Genomic DNA, 25,668 nt, shown 5'->3' with positions numbered 1-25,668 from the left:
GCAGCATTCTCGAAAGGTTCCTGTTGGTGCCTCAATAAAATATAACTTTGTTTTCTCTGTGCGAATGGCTACTATGATTAGCGCTGGTTGCAACATCAGTTCCTCAAGGAATGCAGGGGTTCACGATAAAAAAAATAAAATCAATTACAAACGAAAGTGAACCAACGCCTGGCGAGTCCATACAGTGGATACCCGAGGGTATATAGGGTCGTTATGATAAAAAACGTAAAAAGTTGTTTTGTATTAAACTTAGTGATGAAAAACACACTTAAATAAAAATGATCAATAAATAGCTTTTAACACATACAAAAGTTGGTCAGTTCTTTCTCATTGAAACATGTAAAAGGACGGAAACTGGTTAAATTGTGTATTTTGTTGAATTGTCAGGTCACAATAACAAAAAAACATTACACCAGTACGAGGATTTCGATTTGGTCAAATAATAAGGATAATTTGTCTGTAAACATATTGAATAATGGTTTAAAATTGTAAGTTAAGGGAAGATCATTATCCAAATGAAAAATGGACAACTTGATGAATATGATGAATTAGGTTTGAAAAAAGATAAATAATCTTTTGTACAGAATACATAAAGGTTCTAACTGTATCATTTTCATTGTAAATAAATAACAGTCGAGATCAAATACCTTGCCTATTTAAATGTACTCAAATCTTATGTAAAGACTTTAGATGATAATAAGTTAATAATACTTACTCAAAGATCTGTATATAACTTGTGATATACAAATATATAGTTGTATGCCTTCTATTTGAAACATGTTTTAACACGCCGGAAGCAACTAATGTGGTTTTTTTTTGGGGGTTAAAAGGTCAGACTTATATAATGATTATCAGAAAAAAATGTTTCCAGAAAATAATAATTAAGGCGTTATGATTAATGTTCGATGCATTCGAATTTGTATTATATAAACAACGCAATTATAATCTAAAAGAAAATAAACGATGTGATTCACAAGAGTATAACACATTCTTTTAAATAAAAAAAAAATAACCCAGAAAGAAGTTTTGTTTTATATAGTGTAAAGCAGGTTAGCAAGAATATTCCATTAAGCAAATAAAAGTTGTTGCTTTAATTACTTTTATATTTTTAGATACCAGTTTGACTAATTGCTACGTGTTATAGTTAAATGGTTCGTTGATTTACTTCACTCAACTAGTAAACAGTGTTGTTAAGTGGCAAGCTGAAGCCTGTCTGCAAGTGCGTAGTTTTCTTGGTTTGTTGAAGACTGTTTTTCTGAGGTTTTTTTTATTGGCTTATCGTCTCTTTGACGCATTTCCCGTTTCAATTCTAATTTTTATATTAATACGTCATATAAAGTGTTTTATTTTAAACTAACAAAATAGTCATGATAGTCATATGACAATTTCAAAACATTTCCTACTTACTGTTTAAAAGTATATCTTTTCCCTAACAGAATTTCAGTTTTAAACAAAAACAAAATAGTGAGACCAATGTGGGACCGTTAATGATAAAATATAATGCAAGTATGCAACTTAATTCAAGAAAACCTAAAGTACAACACTATGGAAACACAGTGGAAATACAGACAGGGGAAACACACAGATACGGCAAGCAAAAACTAGACAATATATGTCCAACCTTCGTAATCAAACACAATAACTATGGTGATACATTGAATATTTGCAAGAGAGAAATATATAAATGGCAACAACCATGAGATATCATAAAATTGAATTAAAAAAAAATCAGCTGTAAATGTTGCTCCTCTTGTCGTAGAACTTGACAATATGTGAAAACTTCCTAAAAAGGAGAAGAAAACATGTAATCAATAGAGACGATAAAGACATTGAAAACTTAAAGAAAATCTTTTTCAAACCAAAATATGGGTAAACGCAATATGATCCTCTGGTACAATGTAAGCCGTTTTAGCTTCTGAATGGACCAATTGTGTTATTCATTACAAGTAAAAATTAAAATGATTAATCGCGAATTGTATCAAACTGTTCCATTCATGATTAGTAAATATTGTTAACACTAATCTCTTTATGTTCGAACTCAAGAGTTTTACGGGGCCTTGGTGTATTAAAAGGTAACTTAAAGTAATCATTAGACTACACTACAAACTCCTCAGAGTCTGAATTGACCAGTTTTTGTGCTCGACCAGTAAAATCGAGCACACATTTTACTCGACCTGGCTCGACCTTGTCACGACAGTACTGAAATGTACTGATTTGTACTCGACTAAGGTCTCGACTTTACTTATTAAGTCTGATTGAGTATTTTAAAATCTAAATTTGGTCTCGACCAATGCTCGACCAGTCTTGACCAATGCTCAACCAGTCCCGACCATTGCTCGACCAGTCTCGACCAATTCTTGAACAGTCTCGACTGGTCTCGACCAGGCTTGATCAGTCTCGACTCAGTCTCGACTTGTCTCGACTTTTAAATTTAGTCTCGACTGGTCTCGACATGGTCTGAATTAGTCTCGACATAGTCTGAATTAGTCTCGACATAGTCTGAATTAGTCTTCACCATACAGGGAAATATTTATAATAGAGTTGCTTCCCTTCCCTTGATAAAAATTAATTTTTCTATTTTATTGCATTTGAACATAATTGCAATCAAAAAAGTAGCTATGCACAAAATATTCTAATCAGATTAAATATATTTAATATTTGTGAATATTTCAACAATCTATTTACACAAAGAACATTACAACTTAAATAGTATGATTGATTTAAAATATTTAAGATATTAACATTCCTTACTCTATTTTTGTATTTGTTTATATAAAAGAGTTGCTTCCCTTCCCTTAATCTTCAACATTAGATTTTCTATTCCATTGCATTATTTCAACAATCTATTTACAAAAAGAACATTACAACTTGAATAGTATGACTGATTTAAAATATTTAAAATAATAACTTTCCTTACTATCATGACTATATTTTTGTATTTGTTTATATAAAAGAGTTGCTTCCCTTCCCTAGATCAAAATTTGTGATTTTCTATTTCATTGCATTATTTCTTCAATATATTTACAAAAATAACATTACACCTTAAATAGTATGATTGATTTAAAATATCAAAAATATTAACTGTCCCTGCTATATTTTTGTATTTGTTATATGGATTTTCTTATAAAAAAAATAACAATAAAATGAATATTTAAAATGAAAATTATTGTGTTATGATCATTACTTCATGTGTAATTAGATTTTCATTTCCTTATTTTCCATTAAATGTCGAATTCCATGACCATTTATATAATTTTAATAAGTTGTGAATTTATATATTATAAATATCATTTAAATACAAGTATTTTAAATTATATTGAGGCTTCTAGGAGCATTAATCACCCACTCTGCTTTTATTGCACATATATATCTATCAATAAAAAAAGCGAGAAAAATTATCTACACAATTGTTTTAGGTCTTATCAAATGGTCTTGCATGTCCAAAAACCAAAAATGTGTAGACACCTTTTCATGATCTATACTTCTAAGATTGTTTTTCTGTAATCAACATCAAATATGCGCAATAAGAAAGAAGTATCAAATTCTACAGAGGTTTGAATGTAGGCTTCGAAATTCACAATTAGACATTTTGATATAACAACAGACACCAAAGTTTAAACAAGTATAAAAAATTAAAGATACATCTTTGAAATTTGACCAAATTGACCAATTGAGGTCTGAGAAGACCTTCTAAATATAACAAGACTAAACAACAAAGTTACAGCCCTAAGAGACAGACACATATTTGCATAGTTTGATTTAATTCTGTTTAGTGGTTTTCATAGAGATAAAAGTATGAAGCTCATAGACAATGTATGGAGGATTCAATGTGTCTTTTTTATACTTTCTGATGAAAAATAGCAAGTGTTGTTTACATGTATCATGTGTCTTCTTATGTTCTATTTTAATGTATAATAGCAACACAGTGTGTTTTTTAAAAATATATACTTCAAAACCATCATTTGGTAATTTTTTTCTAGGGTTTTAAGATTCATTTCAGGATGCATAGATTATTCTCTTCAAAATGACCACAAAAAAAGTACAGGAATAAAAAGCACTGATTATTTATTAAAAACATTATCATGATTAATGTAAACATTTTTGACAATACTGAGAAATGATCCTACATATATATATATATATATAAACATAACTCCATTACAAGTGAGCAAACATGTACACTTGTGAAATATTTTGCAGTTTATATAATAAGAGCATGGCATTGTTCAATTCAAAGCTACATGTGCCTTTTGATAGCATTTCATACAATATAACAATTTTGACTCATATTTGGTTCACCTATTCAAACAACTTGGCTAGCTTGTCTTTAATTGTACAATGAATGTCGGACGACCATTCTGCTTTCCCAAATGAAAAAAAGATTGTGTTGATGTGGACGCTGTCTGTATATGGCTTGTCATGGGAAACGATCCATGTTTTTAAGCCCTTAGCTGTATTCTTTAAGTAAGTAATGTCCACCTTTGTGTTCCAAACACTTGTTACCTTTGCATAGTCGCAACTGTTTTTACCACGGGCAATACAAACAGTGTCCTGAATATGAAATGTTACACCAGAAGAATTCTTGAAGACTTTAACCCTTGTTGTGACAGAATCAGAAGTTGATGCTGGGGATGATATGATATCTTGTGGATTTAATGACTTAGTTGTTTCTGGTGACCCAACAGCTTCAGGTGAGCTCAACGTGACGGGTTGACCTGGAGAAGATCTACTTGAAGAAGAACTCACTGGAGATGAATGGACTGGTGATGAACGGACTGCAGATGGACTAACTGGAGATGAATGGTCTGGAGATGAAAGAACTGGAGATGAACGGACTGGAGATGAACGGTCTGGAGATGAACGAACTGGAGATGAACGGACTGGAGATGAACGGTCAGGAGATGAAAGGACTGGAGATGAATGGACTGGAGAAGATTTTCTTGGTTGCTTGGTATTTGTTGGTGGTGTTTCAATTGGGTAATTTAAGTTTCTTTTTACAGCTACAGATTGGCATTTTTTTAACACTGACACCATTGGCTTCAGCAATCTGTCTAAATAAAAGTTAAGTTCATAAGTAAAGTTTTGCATTTCAGTTCATTAATATCATTTTTGTATTTCAGTTTAATATTCATGTATAATTTTCTTAACTCAAGTTGAAAACTTATTGGTAAGTCTTATTTTTAAATACAGAAAAAGATTTTACAGGTGACAGCAATCCATTTTTTGTACTTATTCGGGCCAATAATTCCATTACAGCACAAGAAAAATCTTTAAAATTAATATTTACATCTGTTTTCACATAAAGAATAATATGTTTGAATTTGTAGTTGAAATGTTCTCAAAAGTATACTAATATGCAATATGGGACTGTACGTCGACCTATAGTTGTCAATTTCTGTGTCTCTTGTAGAGAGTTGTCTCATTGGCAGTCATACCACATCTTTTGTTTTTTAAACATAAATGTCCAATTGGAGGACAGATTTCCAAATTAAAATCTTTTTGTTGTAAAGTTCCAAGTGAAGACAGAAAAGCGCCAAAAACTACTAATCAAGGACTGTCACCAACAGCATAAGTGAGAATTGTCAGAAAAGATTGAACTCTAATAACAGTAATAACATTTTAAAATTTCAGAATGGGTTGATTGGTGTTTCTCAAATTATCTCACAAAAAATCTAAAAAAAAGTACTACTTTTTCAATCAATCAAGGACTTTTAAATATCTGAACAGCCAAAGTGAATGCCCCCCTCCCCAGGTTAAAATTAGTCCAGTACACAATTTCTGTAAAACAATGGTGTCAATGAATCATGTCTGTTATAGTTCTTTTACGTGAATTATAATTTTAGAAAGTAGGCCATGAATCGAATTGGTTCATAATTTCAAGTTTGTGCCTTTTAATGCCAACTAAAAGGGTTTTTTTTCACATTGTTGATCGCCAATACAGTTGTCTATATTAACTTGGTGAAAATTTTTATTATTGGCAATCATACCACATCTCCTTTTTTATATTTGAGCAGTAAATGATTATATTTTTCATTGTTGCACTTACAACATTTATTTTCTATGTACTGTAGAAATTAACATTGGTAGCATGAATACCAAAAGGAAAAATTGCCTTGAAATAACAATATTTATATTTCTTTATAGAAATGATGTAATTTATAAAAAAAAAAAGCAAGAAAAGTTATATTTATTTTAATTTTTCTGACAGTCAAGGACCATAACTCATGAATATTAAAGGTGAAAACAGTGCAGACCAATGCCTACCAAGACCTATAGCTAATAAACACATTTAAATCAGATTGATATACATGTACAAGGACATTACAACTCACAGTACTAATAAATAATTAAGATTAGGCACATAACAGAGACCTGGAGAATTTGATTATTAATTTAAGCAAACACAGTTCAATTTTGGACCAACTTGAAAACAAGTAAAAAAATATAAAAAGTTAAGGTACACAATTCAGATTCATCATATTAAATTGGTCAAGACAAACATTTTATCTAAAAGTTTTATAAAATGCTTGTTTTTTATTCCCTTATTTCTAAATAGTTAGGATCATAACCCCCAAAATCAAATGCAACCTTCCTTTGTAGTATGGAACCTTGTGGTACAATTTCATAATGATCCATTTACTTAAAAAATTTTGCTACCATGATTGTCTGAAAACCAAATGTCTTAATTATATGACAGAAATTTTTATGTGGTCCATTCTTATTCAATTTTTAACGTTTTTATACTGATATTTTCATTTTTTATTTTTTTTGGGGTGTAAGCCATTAATGTTCAAAGATTCAGATCCATTTAACATTTACATATTACATTAACAAATATAGGTTATTGTACAGCCTTCAACAATGAGCAAAGCCCATACTGCATAGTCAGCTATAAAAGTCCCTGATAAGACATTGTAAAACAATTCAAGCGAGAAAACTATTGGCCTTATTTACGTAAAAAAAATGAAAGAAAAACAAATATGTAACACATAAACAAACGACTGTGAACCACTGAACATTGATAATAAAAAAAAATATCAGAACAGTAAATAGAAATAGTAAATAATGCCCCCGAGGTCATATGTTATAGGACTAACCAGGGTGGGACTATTATACTTTCATTAAGTTCTATAAGATAAGGGAGAACCCATTTAACTTCAAAAAGGGGGGTATTTATTTTGTTTTGTCATGAGTCAGTTTTTTCTCACAGAAGACCATTTTATAAATTTTTAGCTCTAGATATCCAATTATTTCTTTCATTATAAGGTATGAGGGTAATCTGGATTCAAGTATATATTTGTGTCCAAACTCCTCTGCTTTAATAGAATATTTTCTCCTCAGTTTGGGAATCAGATTTTATTCAGGGAAAAAAAACATTCCTTCCTCTTGAAAGATAAGTGGTAAATTAGTGATTAGGAGGTCAAAAAGGCCCACTTGGTATAGACAATTGACAATATTTATTAGCACAAACACATTAACATTAAATGGTAATGGCATTCAAATTTAAGACAATAAATTGGCAATAGTTAAATTGATTGAAATTATATCATGTATATTAGAGTGACAGTGGTATTCACAGGGAAGAAGAAAAAGACTATATATATCAACAGTTAACACATTATGATGTTCATGAACAATTAAAAAAAGGAACAAAAAGAAAAATTAGATTGCATTAAAAGAAATACAAGTGATACAGATGTTCTCAATAAAAAAACAATCATTAATATACTTTAGGCCAATTAAAATTAATTGATAGATTTTCATCACCCCCCCCCCCCCCCCTTCTGAAATCGTCCCACCCCAATTTTTTTTTATTTTAAAATAATTACGATTTCCAAATTTTGTTTATGTCCGTTAATGGGAAACATCGATTATTTCGTTTCATTCAAAACTTCCTGTTTCAAATTTCGACATATTATGCTGTTGTATGATGACAATATCATCTACCAAGAATAGAGATTGATTACGAGAAGGGCATGAAATATTAGAGTTATGAGTAAAATGCTGTGTCCAAAAACACAAATTGCAGTATGTCACAAATGATTAGAAACCGGCCGTATTTTTTTATTTATTTATATACAATGACTTTGTGTCAGGAAATTTGGACTGTGAATGATATCCGAGGTGTAAGAATTATGGAACAAATTGGTACAAAAAACCTTATCGGATTAAAGAAAAGGACACAAGCATAAACTTGGTAGATCTTTGACCGTATATTGGGAAAAAAAGTCGACAAACATAATTTTATTATAGCAAGCCCTTAGATTTACCCATGGCTGTCTTTTTTGGTTGACAAACTGCCTTCTATTCCATAATACCCTCAATTTAGTCATTCAACAACAACTTCTTTTTAGTAAAGTTCATGTTTTACATCAAATTAATTTCATTTTTTATTAGTTTTAATTTTATTCTGTACTCGTAGTACTTTTGTTGCATACAATTGTACCAATTATTGATACATTTTCTTAATTTTATGGGGACAACAAACTATCGCTTAGAAAGCAAAATAAATTTGGTGTAGGTATAGTCTAACTCAAGAGAGCATTTCTCTTTGTTTTTGATGTTTACTATAAATAGTTTTCTAAAACTGCAATTACATGTATAACAGTGGTTGCCAATTGCAATCAAGAGATATTTATTAAAGAGTTTGAAAAATTATTCATGATTCCTTGTACGTCATGTATATCATGTATATATATAAATATATTAAATATTATTTTACACTTGCTTATATCCCGGGGTATGACTTGGGACAGGCACATTCATAAATAATGCACTGTACTCCTAAGATTTCTTTAATAAATTTACTATGTAAATGTTAAATGGATCTGAATCTTTGAACACTAATGGCTTACACCCCAAACTTCACTTCCATAAAGAGTTATTGGAACAACTATTGATTCAGGATATGCCTGGTTTCTATGAAGTTAAACTTGTTAAAATATTAAGAAAGCTGAGAAAATAGCAAAATTTGATTTAACAGATAGGGACTTTTTATTGGTGGTATGACACTTATAATGTGAATAAATTCTACAAATGTTCTACAGAAAGATAAAAGATCAATCTTCTTAAAACATTGGTTCGAATCCCCCCTGTAATATTTTGGAAAATAAAAATGGGCCATTATTTGGTATGTAAAGTAGAGGAATCTATGGTATCTCGGCCTATAACATAATCAGCCACCCAAAATCAGATTACCAGAAGAAGTATGATGATTGATATTGGTATAATCTATATGGAAATTCAATATCCATACTAAATTTGAAATTACAATACACATATAACACGAACTATGTCACAGAATAGCAGGTGTTGTTACGTAATAGGCAAATCTTATTTTAACAATTAAGTTCAAAGCTTTAATTAAGATCCAAATATAATTTTATCTAAATTACACAGCTCTTTTACATTCTTTGCTCATTATGTTAATAAATGTGTACATCAATGTTTTTTTTTCCAATAATAGGGCTATTAAAGATAAATTGTTCTAAAACCTTGAAAAAAGTGGCCATTTGAGAATGAAATGAAACTCATCGTAAAAGCATTTGTAATAAAGAATAACATATTATATTTTTTTTTTTAATTTTGAATTACAATATATATGTCATGTATGTCTAATTAATGTATAATTATTCATGTTACTTAACTTACTTCATCAAGTTGAGTACAGAGTTTTTTTTAACCATGTTACATACATATTCCCTATGATATATATATTCAAGGGGCAGCTTGGTGTCTAAATATTTGACTTAATAGAATTTTCCTTTCAAACTTCTGTAAATTGGCTTACACTTTTTAATCTAAAATGTTGGGGTCACAGACAATTTAAATAATTCCAATAAAATAATACAATGAAATTATTTTTTATATAAACACAGGTTGAATGGTGAAACTATGTTGTCTTATTTTAGATAACCTTTACAAATGATACAATTGGTTTAAATTCAAAATGGGAATTGCTTTCATCAATTATAAAACAACTTTATGAAATACAAAATGAAACTAGGATTCAATGGCCTTATTTTTCTAAAGAAATAAAATTTATATCCCCCTTGATTTTGTAATGGATTTTTTTTAATTAAAAAAGAAACTCATTAATTTTTTGGTCAAGTTTTGTCAATAATTTAAATGTTTTCGATGTTGTTTGGATGTTCTCCTTAATTAGTGAAGGTATAGCAGGATTTGAAGCATAAATCTGTAAAGTTATTATTTTTTGTAAAGTTCTAATTTACCCTTTTTGCAATCTTTACTCTTTTAGATAATTGTCATTTAATTTTTAATGTTTGAAAATAAATAAGGAATCTTAAATCTGAATAATTTAGCAAAAAACTTTTTTACCAGTCAGAGGTTTAACCTGTAAATATTTACACACATGAGATAATTTTTATTGCATGTTATTTGTAAATTAATCATCAAAGAAAATTACATACCTGTAAGAACTGATACGCTGATGTCTTTGGTTTAAAATAGTCATCTTTCTGTCAGTCTGTGTACCTATGGATACTTTGTCTTGATGGCATGAACAAGCTTTACCGGTCAAAAGAAACTTAGAACAACATTTACAGTTCAATGTACACCTTACAATTGGTTGGTTTGGAACATGGTTAGGTAGTTGATTCTGAGGATTCTGTTGAAATGTAGTGTGGTATGACTGTTGATGGTTATAGTTGTTCATATACGGATAAGATGTTGGAAGGTTATTGCTAGTGTTGTAATCCATACTTGCACAGAGAATGATTATCAAAAAATTAACATGCTACTATAAATAGCAAAGAGAATTTTAGTTGTTTTAATATTTCATTAATTTTAATTGGTTAATTTCATACAGCCATCAATTGATTGGACAGTGAAATACAAGATTTGTGTCAAAAGTAGAGAAGGTTAGTAAGAACCTGTATGAATGGCTTCTTCTGACACTTATCTCTTATCTTACAATACACAAGTATGGTATGGTTTCAAAAAAATGACATTAGATGGGCATGTATAATGACAATAAACTTTTAATTACCTGTGTGTGAAAACACAGAAATAAAATGCAATATTTGTTTTGATAACAAAATAAAATTATCATTCCTGATTTTTAACATGGCATTCAAATTAATTAATATGAATTTACTTTTATTGATCCTTTTAATAAGGATTTCACCTCCAATAAAGATCAAGGAAATCCTTATTTAACCAAAGCCAAAATTAATTTTCACAACACTGTACATGTACATGTAACTTTGAATTTAGATAACCTTGAATTTCTCTAGTGAGCATTTTGATGAAGTCTTCCTCAATGTGTCTATTTTAGTGAGAATTTTGATAAAGTCTTATCCAGTGTATATGGAGTATATTTATATCTGTATACAACTATGTTATATATATATATATATAAGTAAGCATAGAAACCTCATCATGCTCATAGTTGGCTTGCTTAAGACTTACTGAAAATATTGACAATTCTGTGTTTAGGGGGTCTAAAATTCAGTTTGGAAGCTTCAAATTACTTCTTAACATAAAGATTCAACACCTATTATTTTAACATGTAATTTCAGTAAATGGACAGAAAGGACAGGATAAAAAGTCTCAAATTTGAAAGGACAAAAAGTCACAAATAACTTTTTGACACTGAGTTGTTTAAATATAATTAGAAATATTTTCATTTTATTATACATTTACATTTTTAGGTTAAGGAAAATGCTCATAAACCTTTATAAATGAAAATGAATAAAATTTTAATTATGCAAAGGATATATTTTTGTCAAGTCACTTTGAAATATTGTTTTCACAACAATTATTTGATCATTATTGATATTTAATGAATAAATGTAATTACGAAATTGCTTTTTACATGTTTATTATTAGAAATACAAAAAATATATTTTCAAATTAATTGTTTTTTGTTCCAAGAAAAATATTCTCAAAACTGAATTGTGACTTTCTGTCCTACATTCATATCTTCATCATGTTCATCCCTCTTCTTAATATAGAATGCATTATATCAAGAAATGAATTGGGGAAAGTGTATAAAAAAGGGTTATATATACTGTTTACATTAGGAACTATATTCGCAGACAACGAAAACCAAAGGACGATAGTTCTGTGTCCTTGGACCTAATACGACAGAAAGACTTAACAAATCTGAATAAAACTTTGATTGACCTAAGCTTTGGAAACTATGAGATAGTTGGCCAAGTTTCATGGCCATTGGACATGTATTATAGAAACTTGGGTCATTTTAGTATTGACATTTGGATGCTAATTTTTATACGACCCCAAAAAATGTTTGGGATCGTATAATGGTATGATGTCGTCGTCTGCGTCGTCTGCGTCATCGTCCGAAGACACATTGGTTTCCGGATAATAACTTTAGTTTAAGTGAATAGATCTTCATGAAATTTTTTTTGGGGGTTCAATACTACAAAAGGATTGATTTTTGGGATGATGTTCCCAACCGATTAGGAATTAGGGGCCCAAAAGGGGCCCAAAAACAAGCATTTTTCTAGTTTCAGGATAATAACTTGTGTAGAAGTATTTCAATTGCTCTGAAATTATACCGCAATGTTTAAAACCACAAGTATAAAGTTTGGATTCATTTAAGGGGTTATGGGGCCAAAGTTTAGGAATTAAGGGCCAAAAAGGGGTCAAAACAAGCATTTTTCTAGTTTCAATACAATAACTTAATATGTTTAATTGTATGAAATTGTTTCACAATGTACCATATAACAAAAGGGAGGCTGGGATTAAGTTTTGGGTTAATTGCCCAAAATATGTTGGAATTAGGGGCCAAAAAAAAGTGTATGGATCTCTCTGAAATTGTACTTCAAGGTTCAATACTGCAATGGAAAGCATGGGATTGAGTTTGAGGGTTATTGCTCCAAGGGGGTTTCAAAAAGTTGGGAGGGGAGATTTTTTGTTTACCATTTTTTGAAGGGCTTCATTTTTTTCAAATTTCGAATTTTGAAAAGTTTCAAGAAGAAATCTTCAATTGCACAGTATTGTGCAATAGATTTGTTAGATCTTTGACCACATCAATTTTGTGACAAAAACAAACCTATATTATGTCAAAAATTTGATCACAATCCAAATTCAGACAGAATCAAGCTTGAATAGTGTGACCAAATTTGCCCCAACTGTTCATGGTTCAACCACTGGGGTCGTATAAAGCTGCGCCCTGCGGAGCACCTGGTTTAGGTTTAAATCAAATTGGTCTATAAAAATAAAAATTTTACAAAAATTTTCTATTTTAATGCTCTTGAATATTATATTATATTGTATTAAAGCATTGGAACATTATTTTTTTTATAAGATTTATTATAACTATTTCAAAGTTAAATTTATATGAGCCTCATGCCTGAAAATAGAGATTTTCAAATTAAGGGAACCCTCACATAAACATGATTTATTTCAACCAATTGAAGTTTTTGATGTTTTTAAACCATAACTTATTCTTTCTTATTAATTAAAGGTACTTTGAGAGAAAATTACAAAAAGCATAACGCATGAGGATAATATAAATATGGTCTTAAGTCATGTAATAATGAGAATTATATAAAGGTGATTTAAACTGTATCCCATATATTTCAATATATAAATGCGCACAGAAGCTATAAGAATTGAAAATTAGTTACTTTTTGGTCATTTATATGCTGATGTGTCATGATACAAAAAGTCTAATTGCAAAAGGACTCTGGTATTCAACTTTTTTGTAGACGGTATATATATATTCTGATGACCAGTTTTTTTTTTACTTTTCAAAGGAAAACATGCATGTAGTTTAATTCTCAATTGGCATATATTTGGACCATTTACTATCTTTAACATGCTTAAGAAGAAAGTTATGGTTTCATATGAATGAATAAGGTGTACTAATCATTGTAAAGTGTATTTTTTTACAGATTTAGGTGGTGTTTAGACGTACCGTATTTAACCTATTCATTTTTAAGTCTAACAATTAACATGATTAAAGTCCTTGGATATCTTATTGAATAAGAAATGAAAAATGTCATACAATGAAATCAATGAAAACTGATGGCCTAATTTATTTACATAAAACTGGAAGAAAAACAAATTTGGCATGTGTAAACTTTGCAGGCTGAAGGTACCAGTAAATATATTTTCCAGTAAATAAAGGAAAATACTGATTGAAATTTTGAGTGGATATTACTATAAAACCTTTCCCTATAACTGTTTAATTTAATTTTTTTTAATTAAAATAATGAAAGAGTTTGATTAAGTCATTTTAAGTGTTCTTATTTCTATTTTCATTGTAAACAGTGATTCACAATGATTTATTTTTACCAAAAAATACAAATGTTTTGCCTGTCACAAGGAAACTCATCAGGTGGATTTTGCACTGAATATAGCATTGCACTTTGCACTGGTTTTGATATTTTCGTTATTGTACAGATGTTCAAAATGGTTTCAGTTAGGTGGTTGAGGTCAAGGTGGTTGCACTTTGTGTATATAAGAACTGATTAGGTAAAGGTTAAATTTATATTACATTATATATTTTTATTCAAATCATAATAAATTAAGGTTCTTCATTCATTCAATTTCCAGCATGAAGATAATTTTTGTTTCACAGTTAATAAACATGTTTTTTTATTGTTCAGGTGGGTCTCCAATTATCACTTTTATTACTTTCAACCCATGCCCTGTCATCATTTATTGGGGGGCTGTTGTTTATTAAGAAATTAACTTTTTACACCTCGCAATGCCAGGTGTTAGGACTTTAAGGACTTCATTTACCTGTAGTTTATTTACCTGAAAAAATATTGCATATAATTTTATAATCTTTATTCAAAAATGTTTTAAAAATTAAATTGTTAATTCTTATTAATCTAAAATATAGACTTATTAGGACTTAAATATTAGGTAAAAGTGTTGAAAATGAATCAAAACCAGATTTTTTCAGTTCAAACTGATGTCAGAATGCCCTTTTTAAAATATCTATATATATAGATAATATTTTCAAATCAACATGGATTTTTATTATCCTGTTCAATAATATACTGTTCTTTCAAATTGTAAAAACTATTTGTTATATATCAAGTGGTATTTTGCTGTCAAATTTCATTTTATATTTAATAGATTAATCTCTTTAACTTCTTTTAATCATCATTGACATTTGTGGAGCCTAGTCAACTTTTGTTGAAAAAGAGAGACATAACAACCCTACATTCCATTGTTGACAGCTGTATCCATAAAAATTCACTCTGTGGTTAAAAGATTTGAAATTTAAATTAATTTATTAAACTACTCTGGATTTGTACCAAACATGGTCAGAAGGTTGTTTATGATCTTAAGATTATTATCCATAAGTAAATTTTGTAAAAAAGATATGGACTTTAAGTTATTCTGCCAGGATTCACTCTGATAAGAGTTTTTTTTTTCATTTTAATATTTTTCTTAAAGGGGCACTAGCTGTCAAATTCATAATCACTGATTTTAATCAAATTCTCATATTTGATTTATAACATTTATCCATACTGTTAAAAGTCTAAAATAAACAATTAACAGGGTACAAGCATGAAAATGTGTAGCTTCGTTTCATGTGTATTATAGTCTAGCCCTGACTGACCTACATATACAGGGGGCCCTCTCCAGTCATGCTTCAATGATTCCCTAAATAATCAACCAATTTATTTCCCACGAAAAGGGGGGGCGGCCCCCCAGGGCCCCCTCTCGATCCGCCTATGCATACAGGTCTCATGTGGACAGTTGTCTTATTGGCAAAAATACCATGTCTCCTTTTTTATACATAGTCACCTTTAATTATTTTCCTAAATTGATTCAATTCAACTTACATTTTTCTTCAACATTACAACTGATATACAGCTAAGAATTAATTTATACAGCTGTAGGGGCTAAATGGGCCATTGCATTTACAAATTTCAATTTTGCAATTTCCCCCAAAAAATAGATTATTGACAATGCTGATTAAAAAACTTAACTTATGAACACATTACAAGCTTTAGCGCATGATAAGCCCGTTGCTCTTTTAACTTGTCTTTTATGCTTTAAATGAATTTATATGATCAACTAGAAATAGTGTGAGCCCTGTCAAATACCCCCCCCCCCCCCCCCCCAATAATAAATAAAAATGCACAAAAGAATTGGCACTATTAAGGCTACCTCAAATTTAACTAAGTTTGTTGTCTTAATTTTTCATCCATACATAAAATTTTGTGAAAGTGTTAGTTATTGTCCTAAAATTGGAAAAATCCCCCCTTTTTTAAGCATAAAAATTCATAACACGGAAATTTTTTGTAAAATCTGAAATTTATAAAAATTGAAAGGGAGCTTACATCAATAGATATAAACAATTCACCAAAGTTTCATGGACATTGGTGAAAGCCTTTTTGAGTTATTGTCCGAAGTGTTAAAAATCACCCTTTTTTTATGAATAAAGCCCCATAAATCCAAAACTTAAAATCTGAAATTTATAAAAATTGAAAGGGAGCTTACATCAATAGATATAAACAATTCACCAAATTTTCATGGAAATTGGTGAAAGCCTTTTTGAGTTATTGTCCGAAATGTTAAAAATCCCTCTTTTTTATGAATAAAGCCCCATAAATCCAAAACTTAAAATCTGAAATTTATAAAAATTGAAAGGGAGCTTACATCAATAGATATAAACAATTCACCAAAGTTTTATGAATATTGGTGAAAGCCTTTTTGAGTTATTGTCCGAAGTGTTGAAAATCACCCCTTTTTTATGAATAAAGCCCCATAAATCCAAAACTTAAAATCTGAAATTAAAAAAAAAAACGAAAGGGAGCTTACGTCAATAGATATAAACAATTCACTTAAGTTTCATGGAAATTGGTGAAGGTGTTTTTGAGTTATTGTGGACGACAGACGGACGGACAGACGATCGGACGGACAACGTTATACCATAATACGTCCCGTCCCGGGCGTATAATAAAAACAGTCTAAAAATGACAAAAATTATGAGAGTAAACAATTTGATTAACGATCATAAGTTAACACAGAAATGTAAAGTATAAAATCCCTAGATACCATAAAGAATCCATTGTTTTGTGAGTCATGAATTAGAACAGTAGTCAGCAAAATTATTTATTCATGATATTGTTATTGATTTGGGAAAAAATCTCAAAAAATCTATTTTAGAAACCATTTCAATTTATATTTCAGTGAGGTTGTGCCGTCACCAGCAGGCATATTCTACTTGATCATGTCATCAGACAGCAAGAGACATTGTTGCATGTGCAACACCTGCAATGGGAAATTTGTGAACATAAAGACCTTTCGTTTACACTGCAAGAATGCACATGATGAACATATAAACAATTTGGCAGATGTGCAGAACTTCTCTGATGTAGACCACCTTTACAATTTGCAGAAAAGCCAGGAGAAAGATGTTTATCAGACACCACTTTTTGATGGATCTTCAAGAACAATATTTGACGCAATAGCAGAACATATGCTAATTTTTTCAACGAACAATGGCATGTCAAAAGCAGCTCTTACAGAGTGTTTACAGCATGAGAAACATATCCTTCCACAGCCTAACCTTCTTCCAGCAACCTATAAAGAAGCACTTAATATCATCAAGCCACTTCTGATGCCAATTATACAGTACAAATGCTGCATTAATGACTGTAAATGCTTCCCAATAAATGATGATGTCCGCAATTGCTCAGTGTGTAACGAACTGCTACATTACAAAGACAGTAATAGGTGTAGGAAAACTTACAACTACATGCCTGTTGTTCCTAGGATCAACCGCTGTTACGGTACAAAAAATCTTGCAAAACTTATACATGCAGATAAGGTGAAAATAAATGGCCAACTTAGTGACTATACTGATGGTAAAATATTCATAGATCAGATGAAACATGGTATTTTTAAAGATTCTGATGTATCTAGCTGTGTACCGCTAGCTTTGTTCACAGATGGAGTTAATCCAAATAAAAACACTGTAGCCTTAAAATCGATGTGGCCTATCATTCTTACTTGGATAACTCTTCCACAGGATATCCGCTATGTCTTAGGTCCGATGATGTTGTTGGGAATCGTACCAGGTCATGGACGTAAAGAACCAAAATCTCTTGACCCCTACATATCGATTCTAGTTGATGAACTACTTGTGAACATGGAATCAAAGATGTATGACTCCCATAAAGAGGCACCTGTTACTGTGAAGATAGCTTTGCTGCAGTACTTATGCGACATCTCTGCTTTTTCCAAGCTGCTGCATTTATCAGGCCAAGCTGCATTGAGATCCTGTGTGTTTTGTAAAGAAGATGGTGTCCGAAGCAACACACTGAACAAGACTTTACATGTATGTAATAGGCAATTTTTACCAGCAGATTCACCACTACGACTTGATAATAAATCATTTGCCATAAAGAGTGCAATAAACAGTACCAGACCTGAGTCTTTCACTAATGAGAAAGAAATGGCAGCAAGACGGGAGTTTGACCAAAAACCAAACAAAAATCAAAAGACAAATTTTCAAAAGCAAACTGATGTAAAGGGTATCCATCCACTTACCTCACTACCATATTTTGATAGACTTAAACAGATGCAGACTGATGGCATGCACACTATCTCTGATGTCATCAGCAACATACTAGACTTGATAAGTGGCAAGACAGACACCATTAAAGTTCGTAACTGTGAAAAACAATACCAACGATTTGAAGAGACATGGCCAAATATGAAGAGAAAGGCACCAGATGCACCTTGTGTCAATCCACCAAAGCAGCGCAAGAAAACTCAACCGCCAAAAACCAAATCTACTCCCACTAGTCTTGAAGAATCACCTACAATACCAGAGGCACTTACAATACCAGAGGCACCATGGTCACTTTCCAAATTTAAAATTAAGGTTGCAGACAAAAGAGCTAGTTCAATAGAATACCCAAAAGGTTTTGACTACACCCCAGCTGATCACTTCACCCGACAATTGACTCTGAGAACCATGCATGGAAAGCAACAAGTAAGTAATTTCTTAAATTGTTATGTTTTAGGGGCATGTAACCTGTGGGATATTTTCAGGGTTTTTAAATTTTTGAAGCAAATTCATAATACTTTATACTCTTTCGTCCCTCTTTTATAATAATATTTTTAAAATATTTGTAATATTTTTTTTCAAAATCACCAAAATCATTAAAATTCAAATCAAATATTGGTCCAAGATTAAATTACATAATTTTATGCCAGAATCACAGGTGAAGAGTTATCAATCTGAAAATTATTTTGAGTTTATCCAAATATTGCCATTGAAGCTAGACAAATCCTCGTGTTTTTCAATATTTGAAAAGTCGTTTTTTTTTAATCTCTCAAACATGTTAAATTAATTTTTTTTGAAATTTCTTGATCATATTAGAATTGTGTAACGTACCTTTGTAATAAATTTACCCTTTTTGTTGTTAAAATCTGAGAATCTGGCTTCTTAGAAATTTAAAGTCACAGTGAGCTAGGATATATGTATTTTGAGATAAGATCCGTTACATATATATATCTAATTGTTTATAAGTGGACCTGTATTGAGTCCATGATAATCTCTGCAACCAGATGTTTATTAGTTTAAGATAAAAAAAAAAAAAAAAAAAAAGCTCCATAGTTGTTTGGAAAAAAAAAAAAATTTTTTTTAATTATCTATTATATAAGTAGATACTGTCAATTAATTTGGTTAAAGATATGTAATAAGTTTCTGAAAAGTAAAAAAAAAAATTTGACATAAGTTTAACTAAGAGAACCATTCACACTTACATATCATCAGAACTTTGATCAGGAACAATTTGAAAAACTATAACAATGAGCCATAATAATTACTACTGCAAATTAGAAAGGTTTTTACAAATAAATCAAATGAGTCATGGTAACGATGGGTTTGTAGAGTAGAACATTAATAAATAGAATTTGAATATCAATGCATTCTGAATTTTTAAATTCTGTTTTAGTTTGTGACCTACAATGTAGCTGCCTGGTGTTTGAGAGGACTACTTGGACATCAACAGGAACAAACCCTTTTCCAACTGTTTACTGTGCTTAGTCGACTGGTTAAACCAACCTTCATGAAAGATGAAATACCACCATTGATAGCAGACACTCATCTTGCTGTGACATTGCTTGAAAGGGATTTTCCACTCACTTTACAGGTAAAATAGGGTTACAGATCTGTACTTTAAAATATATAAAAAAAGATGTGGTATGATTGCCAATGAGACAACTCTCCACAAGAGACCAAATGACACAGACATTTACAACTAAGGCCTTCAGCAATAAGCAAAACCCATACCGCATAGTCAGCTATAAAAGGACACTACAGTGTAAATGACAAATGTAAAACAATTCAATTGAGAAAACTAATGGTCTAATTTATGTACAAAATATGAATAGAATAAATTTGTAACACATCAACAAACAACAACCACTAAATTACAGGCTGCTGACTTGAGAAAGTACATACATACAAAATGTGGTAGGGTGAAACAGTGGGACAGTAGTGTTACAGAACAATATATTAAAGAACTATAAAAATCTGTTTGAAATGGCTTAACTCATCAGATGGATACAAATAGAAATATACATCTTACAAATAAACACAGATTAGACGTGGCTGGGTACATATACATTTATATATATAATAATAATGACTTGGCAACCAAGGAGGACAGCCAATTTTATTGAAAATAGAACATGGCGGGAAAAATGAAAAGTAGCTTTGTGATGAAGATGGCCTTTGGTGGGAGGATTTAACAGAGTTGTTTAGCTTTAGATATTAACTTATTTTTTCTTAAATATGATTTATACCAAACATCTGAAACCTGTTACCGCAGAAAGTGTTTTTATTTATAAATTTGTGACATAAAATAACTTCTTATAGCTGACTATGTGGTATATGGGCTTTGCTCATTGTGGAAGGCCGTACATTGACCTATAATTGTTAATGTCTGTGTCATTTTGGTCTTTTGTGGATAGTTGTCTCATTGGCAATCATACCACATCTTCTTTTTTTATATTTTATGGGTTTGTTTATTAAACAAAATGATTTATATGAAAATTATGTTCACAAAATGTATTGAAGTGGCCAGATAAGAATGGTGACCTTTGTTGATTAGGGCCTTATCATAGGACTTCTAGTGTATGAGTCATATGATGTAATAAATGCAGGATACCCCTTTTAATTAATTCAATTTAGTATAATTAACTCGTTCGCAGTTCCAGTTCTCTCTATAATTGCAGTAAATAATCAACATGTGTGTTTTGTAATATGCATTGACCTCTTTGGCATATGAAAACTTTACTTCTGGTGATACTAATTAGTTTCTAAATAACTTGAAAGATTGGAATAAATGTCAGCCTAACAGGTTCTAACTTTATTTTAAGAATCACTTTACACTTACAACAAATAATAATTATAATGTGTAGAAATTGTTTCTTGATTTGCAGAACTTGACCACCCACTTACTTCATCACATTCCTGAAGGCTATAATGATTTTGGGCCATTGTACGACCGATGGTTGTATCCATTAGAAAGAGCCAATAGTTGGATTACAAGACAGATCGTGCAACATGGTCATGAGGAGTCAACAGTTATGCAAACATATCGTGTAAGTTTTAAATTTATTTTTGTCAACAAGTGCTAAAAAACAATTTGATCATTAAAAAATTGCGGTATAAAGATAAAAAAAAAAATTATCGGCACAATAATTGTCTTATGATAGGAATATAAATTTTCTGTTTTCTTATCATCTAAAATCATTGAAAGAGGGACGAAAGATACCAAAGGGACAGTCAAACTCATAAATCTAAAACAAACTGACAACGCCATGGCTAAAAATGAAAAAGACAAACAGAAAAACAATAGTACACATGACACAACATAGAAAACTAAAGAATAAACAACACGAACCCCATCAATTTGTCTTTGATAAAACTTTATATTCACTGCAGCAAGAATCACAAGAGGTTCCGCGTCCATGTAACTAAATATTTGATCAAGATAGTTGAATTATAAAGGAGTAGGACCGGTAAGGACTCATTTTGGCCTCAAATTTCAGTTTCATCTGACAAAAGATTTTGACCACTTTTAAACATTTTAGGTGGTATGGGAGTCTAAAATAGAAATGATAGAACTTGCCAAAACGTAGTATCTATTGATATATGTTGAAAAATATAATAAAAATTATAGGTCACCGCACATTTTCTCAAGCTACAGGATGTGACAAAATGACACATTTTGTATGGATTATACAGGAAAAAACACCATTTTGTGATTAAAAAGTAAACAAAATGATAGAATTGTTAAAAAAGGAAAAGATAGCTTTCAGACAATGCTCTGAGAATATCAAAAGAAAAGATAGGGTCACCGTACCTTTTATTCAGCTAAAATACAAAATAGGAAAATTCCATGTAGAATCCTTTAGGAAATGCATTGTTTCAGAGCTACCTCCCCTTAAAATGCCAATTTAAAAAAAAAAAAAAAAAAAAAAAACATTAATCAACATTTGCAAAAATGTTAATATTTATAAGTTATATTCTTATAAATTGGTTCTTTTTAATGAAAATTCATATTAAATATCTGCATTCCTGCATCAAATTTTGCTAATTTGTTAGAAAATCTGGACCTTTGGTTCTCTGTTTTTAACAATCCAAGATGGAGGAAGACACCCATACCACCTTAAGTGTCTATTTCACTTGATTCAATTAGTAAATGTGAAAGATTTTAACTGATTTAGTACTTAAAAACGATCCGATTCAAAAATTGCTCAAAAATTTCTCAAATATGCCAAAAAAAGGTCACTTTTCAGATCGTTTTTGTCGAAATTGAAAGTGGCCGCATCCGTGTTCATCCACAACCTTTATATATGTTATGTATTATCATAAAATACAACTTACATTTCAATATTAGGGATGAACACGAATGAGGCCACTTTCGATTTAAAAGGGAAACCGTCAAAAATTTAACTAAAATGATAGAATTTTGAAGTTTTCAGTAATTTAGCATGACTTAATGGTGCTACAACCCGATATATGTCAATTGTATTGTCAAAAACAGCCCATTTTTATGTAGCAGAAGCATTCAACTGTCCATTAAATAACTTGAAGTTTACATTTTAACAATTTTGTAAAACTGTTATATTTTGGGGCCAAAAAGGGATCTTACCGGACCTACTCCTTTTAAAGTCCAAGCCTAGATGGGACCTTTAAAATTCATACTTTTAACTATCGAGATTGGATAAATTTGATAATCCACAAGTAACTATGTAGAAATCTGTTTCTTTATATGAAAAAAATAATTTTCATTTTTTGATAAACTAAAAAGTGCCTTCAACATTCCAAAAAAGTCATTTTCATTAACACCTGTTTGTATATTTTGATTCATTCATGTAGGTCAATCCTGTTTGGTATGCAGTTGCCTTAACATTGGCACATCTCATTTCCATTTTCCACTGCCCCCTCAGTCAAGGTTTATTGACTTTGAAAATTTGACTCAGTTAACATGTATTAGATTGGGATTAGGTCAGTTCAATGGGAACCATTAGTCGTAGGCCAATGTAAATTGGTATTCAGTTGCATAAGCATTTTTACATCTCATTTCCAGGGAGAATATTTGTCCATGCCCCCTCAGTCATTGTCTAACAACTTGTAAACTCTTGCTAAGTTTAAATTTATAAGTTTCTGATTAGATCAGTATAGAGGAACTACTTATGTGAAGTCAATGATAATTAGTAAGCAATCATTTCAATGGAGATTATATTTGCCCCTCCTCCCCTTTTACCCACCTCTTCATGGTTCATTGACTTAGTTAACAAGTTTATGTTTGTTGAAAGGGACAACAGTTTATAAAAAGTCAATGGTATTTGGTATGCAGTTGTATTCGCATTGGCACATCTCATTTACATGGAGATTCTTTAGCCATGTACCTCAGTCGTAGTTCTTCGACTTTGAATATTTGCATAACTTATGTAAAAGTACTAGTATTGCTATTTTAGTTTCGACATTTGCATAATGGTAATCAAAATTAAAAAAAGGCGAGACATATCTCATTGATAATTGTTTATTTAAAGATGTCCTGCATTTTATTATTAATTTTCTTTTTCTTTCAGATTTATGATTGGAGTGTGTTTAATTTATTAAGCGGTACAGTTAAACAAGAAACAACTGATAGGCAGACATCACTGCGACGAATTGTCAAGAAGATATGTAATTCAGAAGAAGACTTGCTAAAAACCAACCAACATTCAAGTAAGACAATGCTTCCAACTGATCACATCAAAATAATCAAGGAAAAGTATTGCAAAATATTCAGCAATTCAGACATTGAAATGTGCGACATTGATCCAGTTGTAGAATCAATACAAACAACAACAAGATACGACAAAACCAAAAGAAAGGACATTTTCTTTGCCACAGATTCCCATCAAATTTCAGCAAGATCATGTGATTTTATAATTCATACAAGAGATCCTTCAAAGGTTTTTGGCAAAATAAAAAAATTGTACAGACATTCATTTAGGAATAATGTGTACACGTGGGTACTGCTGGATCGTTTTCCATTAGCAGAACAATGTGGACTATTTTGGTTTTCAGAAAACAAGACTTTAATGACAAATCTTTGCCTGTTGAGTGACATAAGCGATCCACTTGTTTCTGCTGTCGAAGAGGACAATCGTTGGTTTTTGAATGTATGATTAAATTAGTGATAACATCTATTGTACATAAGGATCACCACACATAAGAATTTTAGGATGTGCCTGTGCCAAATATGCAGGATTCCTTTGTGTTTTTAAAACTTCCTAAATAAAATAAATAAATTTTTCATGGACTGTATAAAGTGTGCACTTGCTTTCACAGTCATGACAGTGTAGGATATCTGTAGTTTTAAATTTTCCTAAATTAATGAATAATTTTAATGGGGACAACTTTAAATTGATATAAGCCTCTTGATGTATACATTAACAGTTTAAAATTTATTCAGATATTTCTAAATGAAATAAATAACTTTTTGTGGTAATCAAAAATGTATGCCTGTACCTTGTGCTGGGTACTTTTGCTGTTTCAAATTTTCTTAATTTAAATACTTCATTTTTATAATTGAATAAGATATATCTGTCTCTTGTGTGGGGTACCTTTTGATATTATTTTTTCCTGATCATATAAACTACTGGTATATGTAAATAACAAAAGATAATAAAAACACCTTCTCAACATTTTTTAAGGGGAAATTGCATGAATCTCTATGTATGAAATAAGACCATTTGTTTTTCTGAGAGCTGTTTAATAATAATAACAAATATCTTTGTTATGCCTTATTGATATTGGTTATTAATAAAAGAATAGTGTGTATTTCTATTTAAATGCATGACTTAGCAGAAGTTGAACTGAATTAATTTATTTAATAAAATTCCATTTTGAAATTAATTGAATTTGAAGAATTTGTGGAAACTATTCATATCCTGGATTTGCTTTGTGCTGTATTTTAACTGTTTTAAATTTTAACACAAATTTTGTTTAGTTTAAAGAGTAAATGTGTGTATATCTGTTTTATTATCTGTTTTATTATATATATAGTTTTAAGTTTTGTGTTATATATATTATATCACTATTTATAATATTGAGTTTGTGCTAGAAATAAATTATTTGATCTATATATATACATCTCTAATTTTACACATCTAGAAATTAAATTGAAAAAA

General features: G+C 30.4%; 3 protein-coding genes across 3 annotated transcripts in view; 2 read left to right on the top strand and 1 right to left on the bottom strand.

Annotated features, from left to right (window-relative positions):
- The window catches only part of LOC139529038 (immunoglobulin superfamily member 11-like), a 238,474-nt gene that overhangs the window by 180,164 nt on the left and 32,642 nt on the right, over nucleotides 1-25,668 (bottom strand). The window lies entirely within an intron of this gene.
- On the top strand, nucleotides 516-18,093 carry LOC139528935 (uncharacterized). The gene is made up of 5 exons (XM_071325182.1): nucleotides 516-552; nucleotides 4,611-4,691; nucleotides 4,737-4,977; nucleotides 17,149-18,021; nucleotides 18,090-18,093. Exons 1-5 carry the CDS (start codon nucleotides 516-518, stop codon nucleotides 18,091-18,093), a joined length of 1,236 nt encoding a protein of 411 aa, XP_071181283.1.
- LOC139525964 (uncharacterized) lies at nucleotides 18,020-25,668 on the top strand. The gene is made up of 4 exons (XM_071321155.1): nucleotides 18,020-18,958; nucleotides 19,926-20,123; nucleotides 21,418-21,579; nucleotides 24,079-25,668. The coding sequence occupies exons 1-4, from the start codon at nucleotides 18,110-18,112 to the stop codon at nucleotides 24,661-24,663; spliced, it is 1,794 nt and encodes a 597-aa protein (XP_071177256.1). The 5' UTR covers nucleotides 18,020-18,109; the 3' UTR covers nucleotides 24,664-25,668.

This window comes from Mytilus edulis, chromosome 6, assembly GCF_963676685.1.
Source record: "Mytilus edulis chromosome 6, xbMytEdul2.2, whole genome shotgun sequence".
Lineage (NCBI taxonomy): Eukaryota > Metazoa > Mollusca > Bivalvia > Mytilida > Mytilidae > Mytilus > Mytilus edulis.
Note: the sequence above shows the minus strand (reverse complement) of the source record. Positions and strands in the feature narration are given on the sequence as shown.

What these genes read in the sequence shown, in the direction of transcription:
- LOC139528935 (XM_071325182.1), top strand. Translation starts at nt 516, where the DNA reads ATGAAAAATGGACAACTTGATGAATATGATGAATTAG. An exon ending in TGATGAATATGATGAATTAG is followed by an intron (nt 553 to 4,610) that starts GTTTGAAAAAAG and finishes TTGTTGTGACAG; the next exon opens with AATCAGAAGTTGATGCTGGG. An exon ending in TGGTGACCCAACAGCTTCAG is followed by an intron (nt 4,692 to 4,736) that starts GTGAGCTCAACG and finishes ATCTACTTGAAG; the next exon opens with AAGAACTCACTGGAGATGAA.
- LOC139525964 (XM_071321155.1), top strand. Translation starts at nt 18,110, where the DNA reads ATGGAATCAAAGATGTATGACTCCCATAAAGAGGCACCTGTTACTGTG. An exon ending in ATTTTCCACTCACTTTACAG is followed by an intron (nt 20,124 to 21,417) that starts GTAAAATAGGGT and finishes CTTGATTTGCAG; the next exon opens with AACTTGACCACCCACTTACT. An exon ending in CAGTTATGCAAACATATCGT is followed by an intron (nt 21,580 to 24,078) that starts GTAAGTTTTAAA and finishes TTTTTCTTTCAG; the next exon opens with ATTTATGATTGGAGTGTGTT.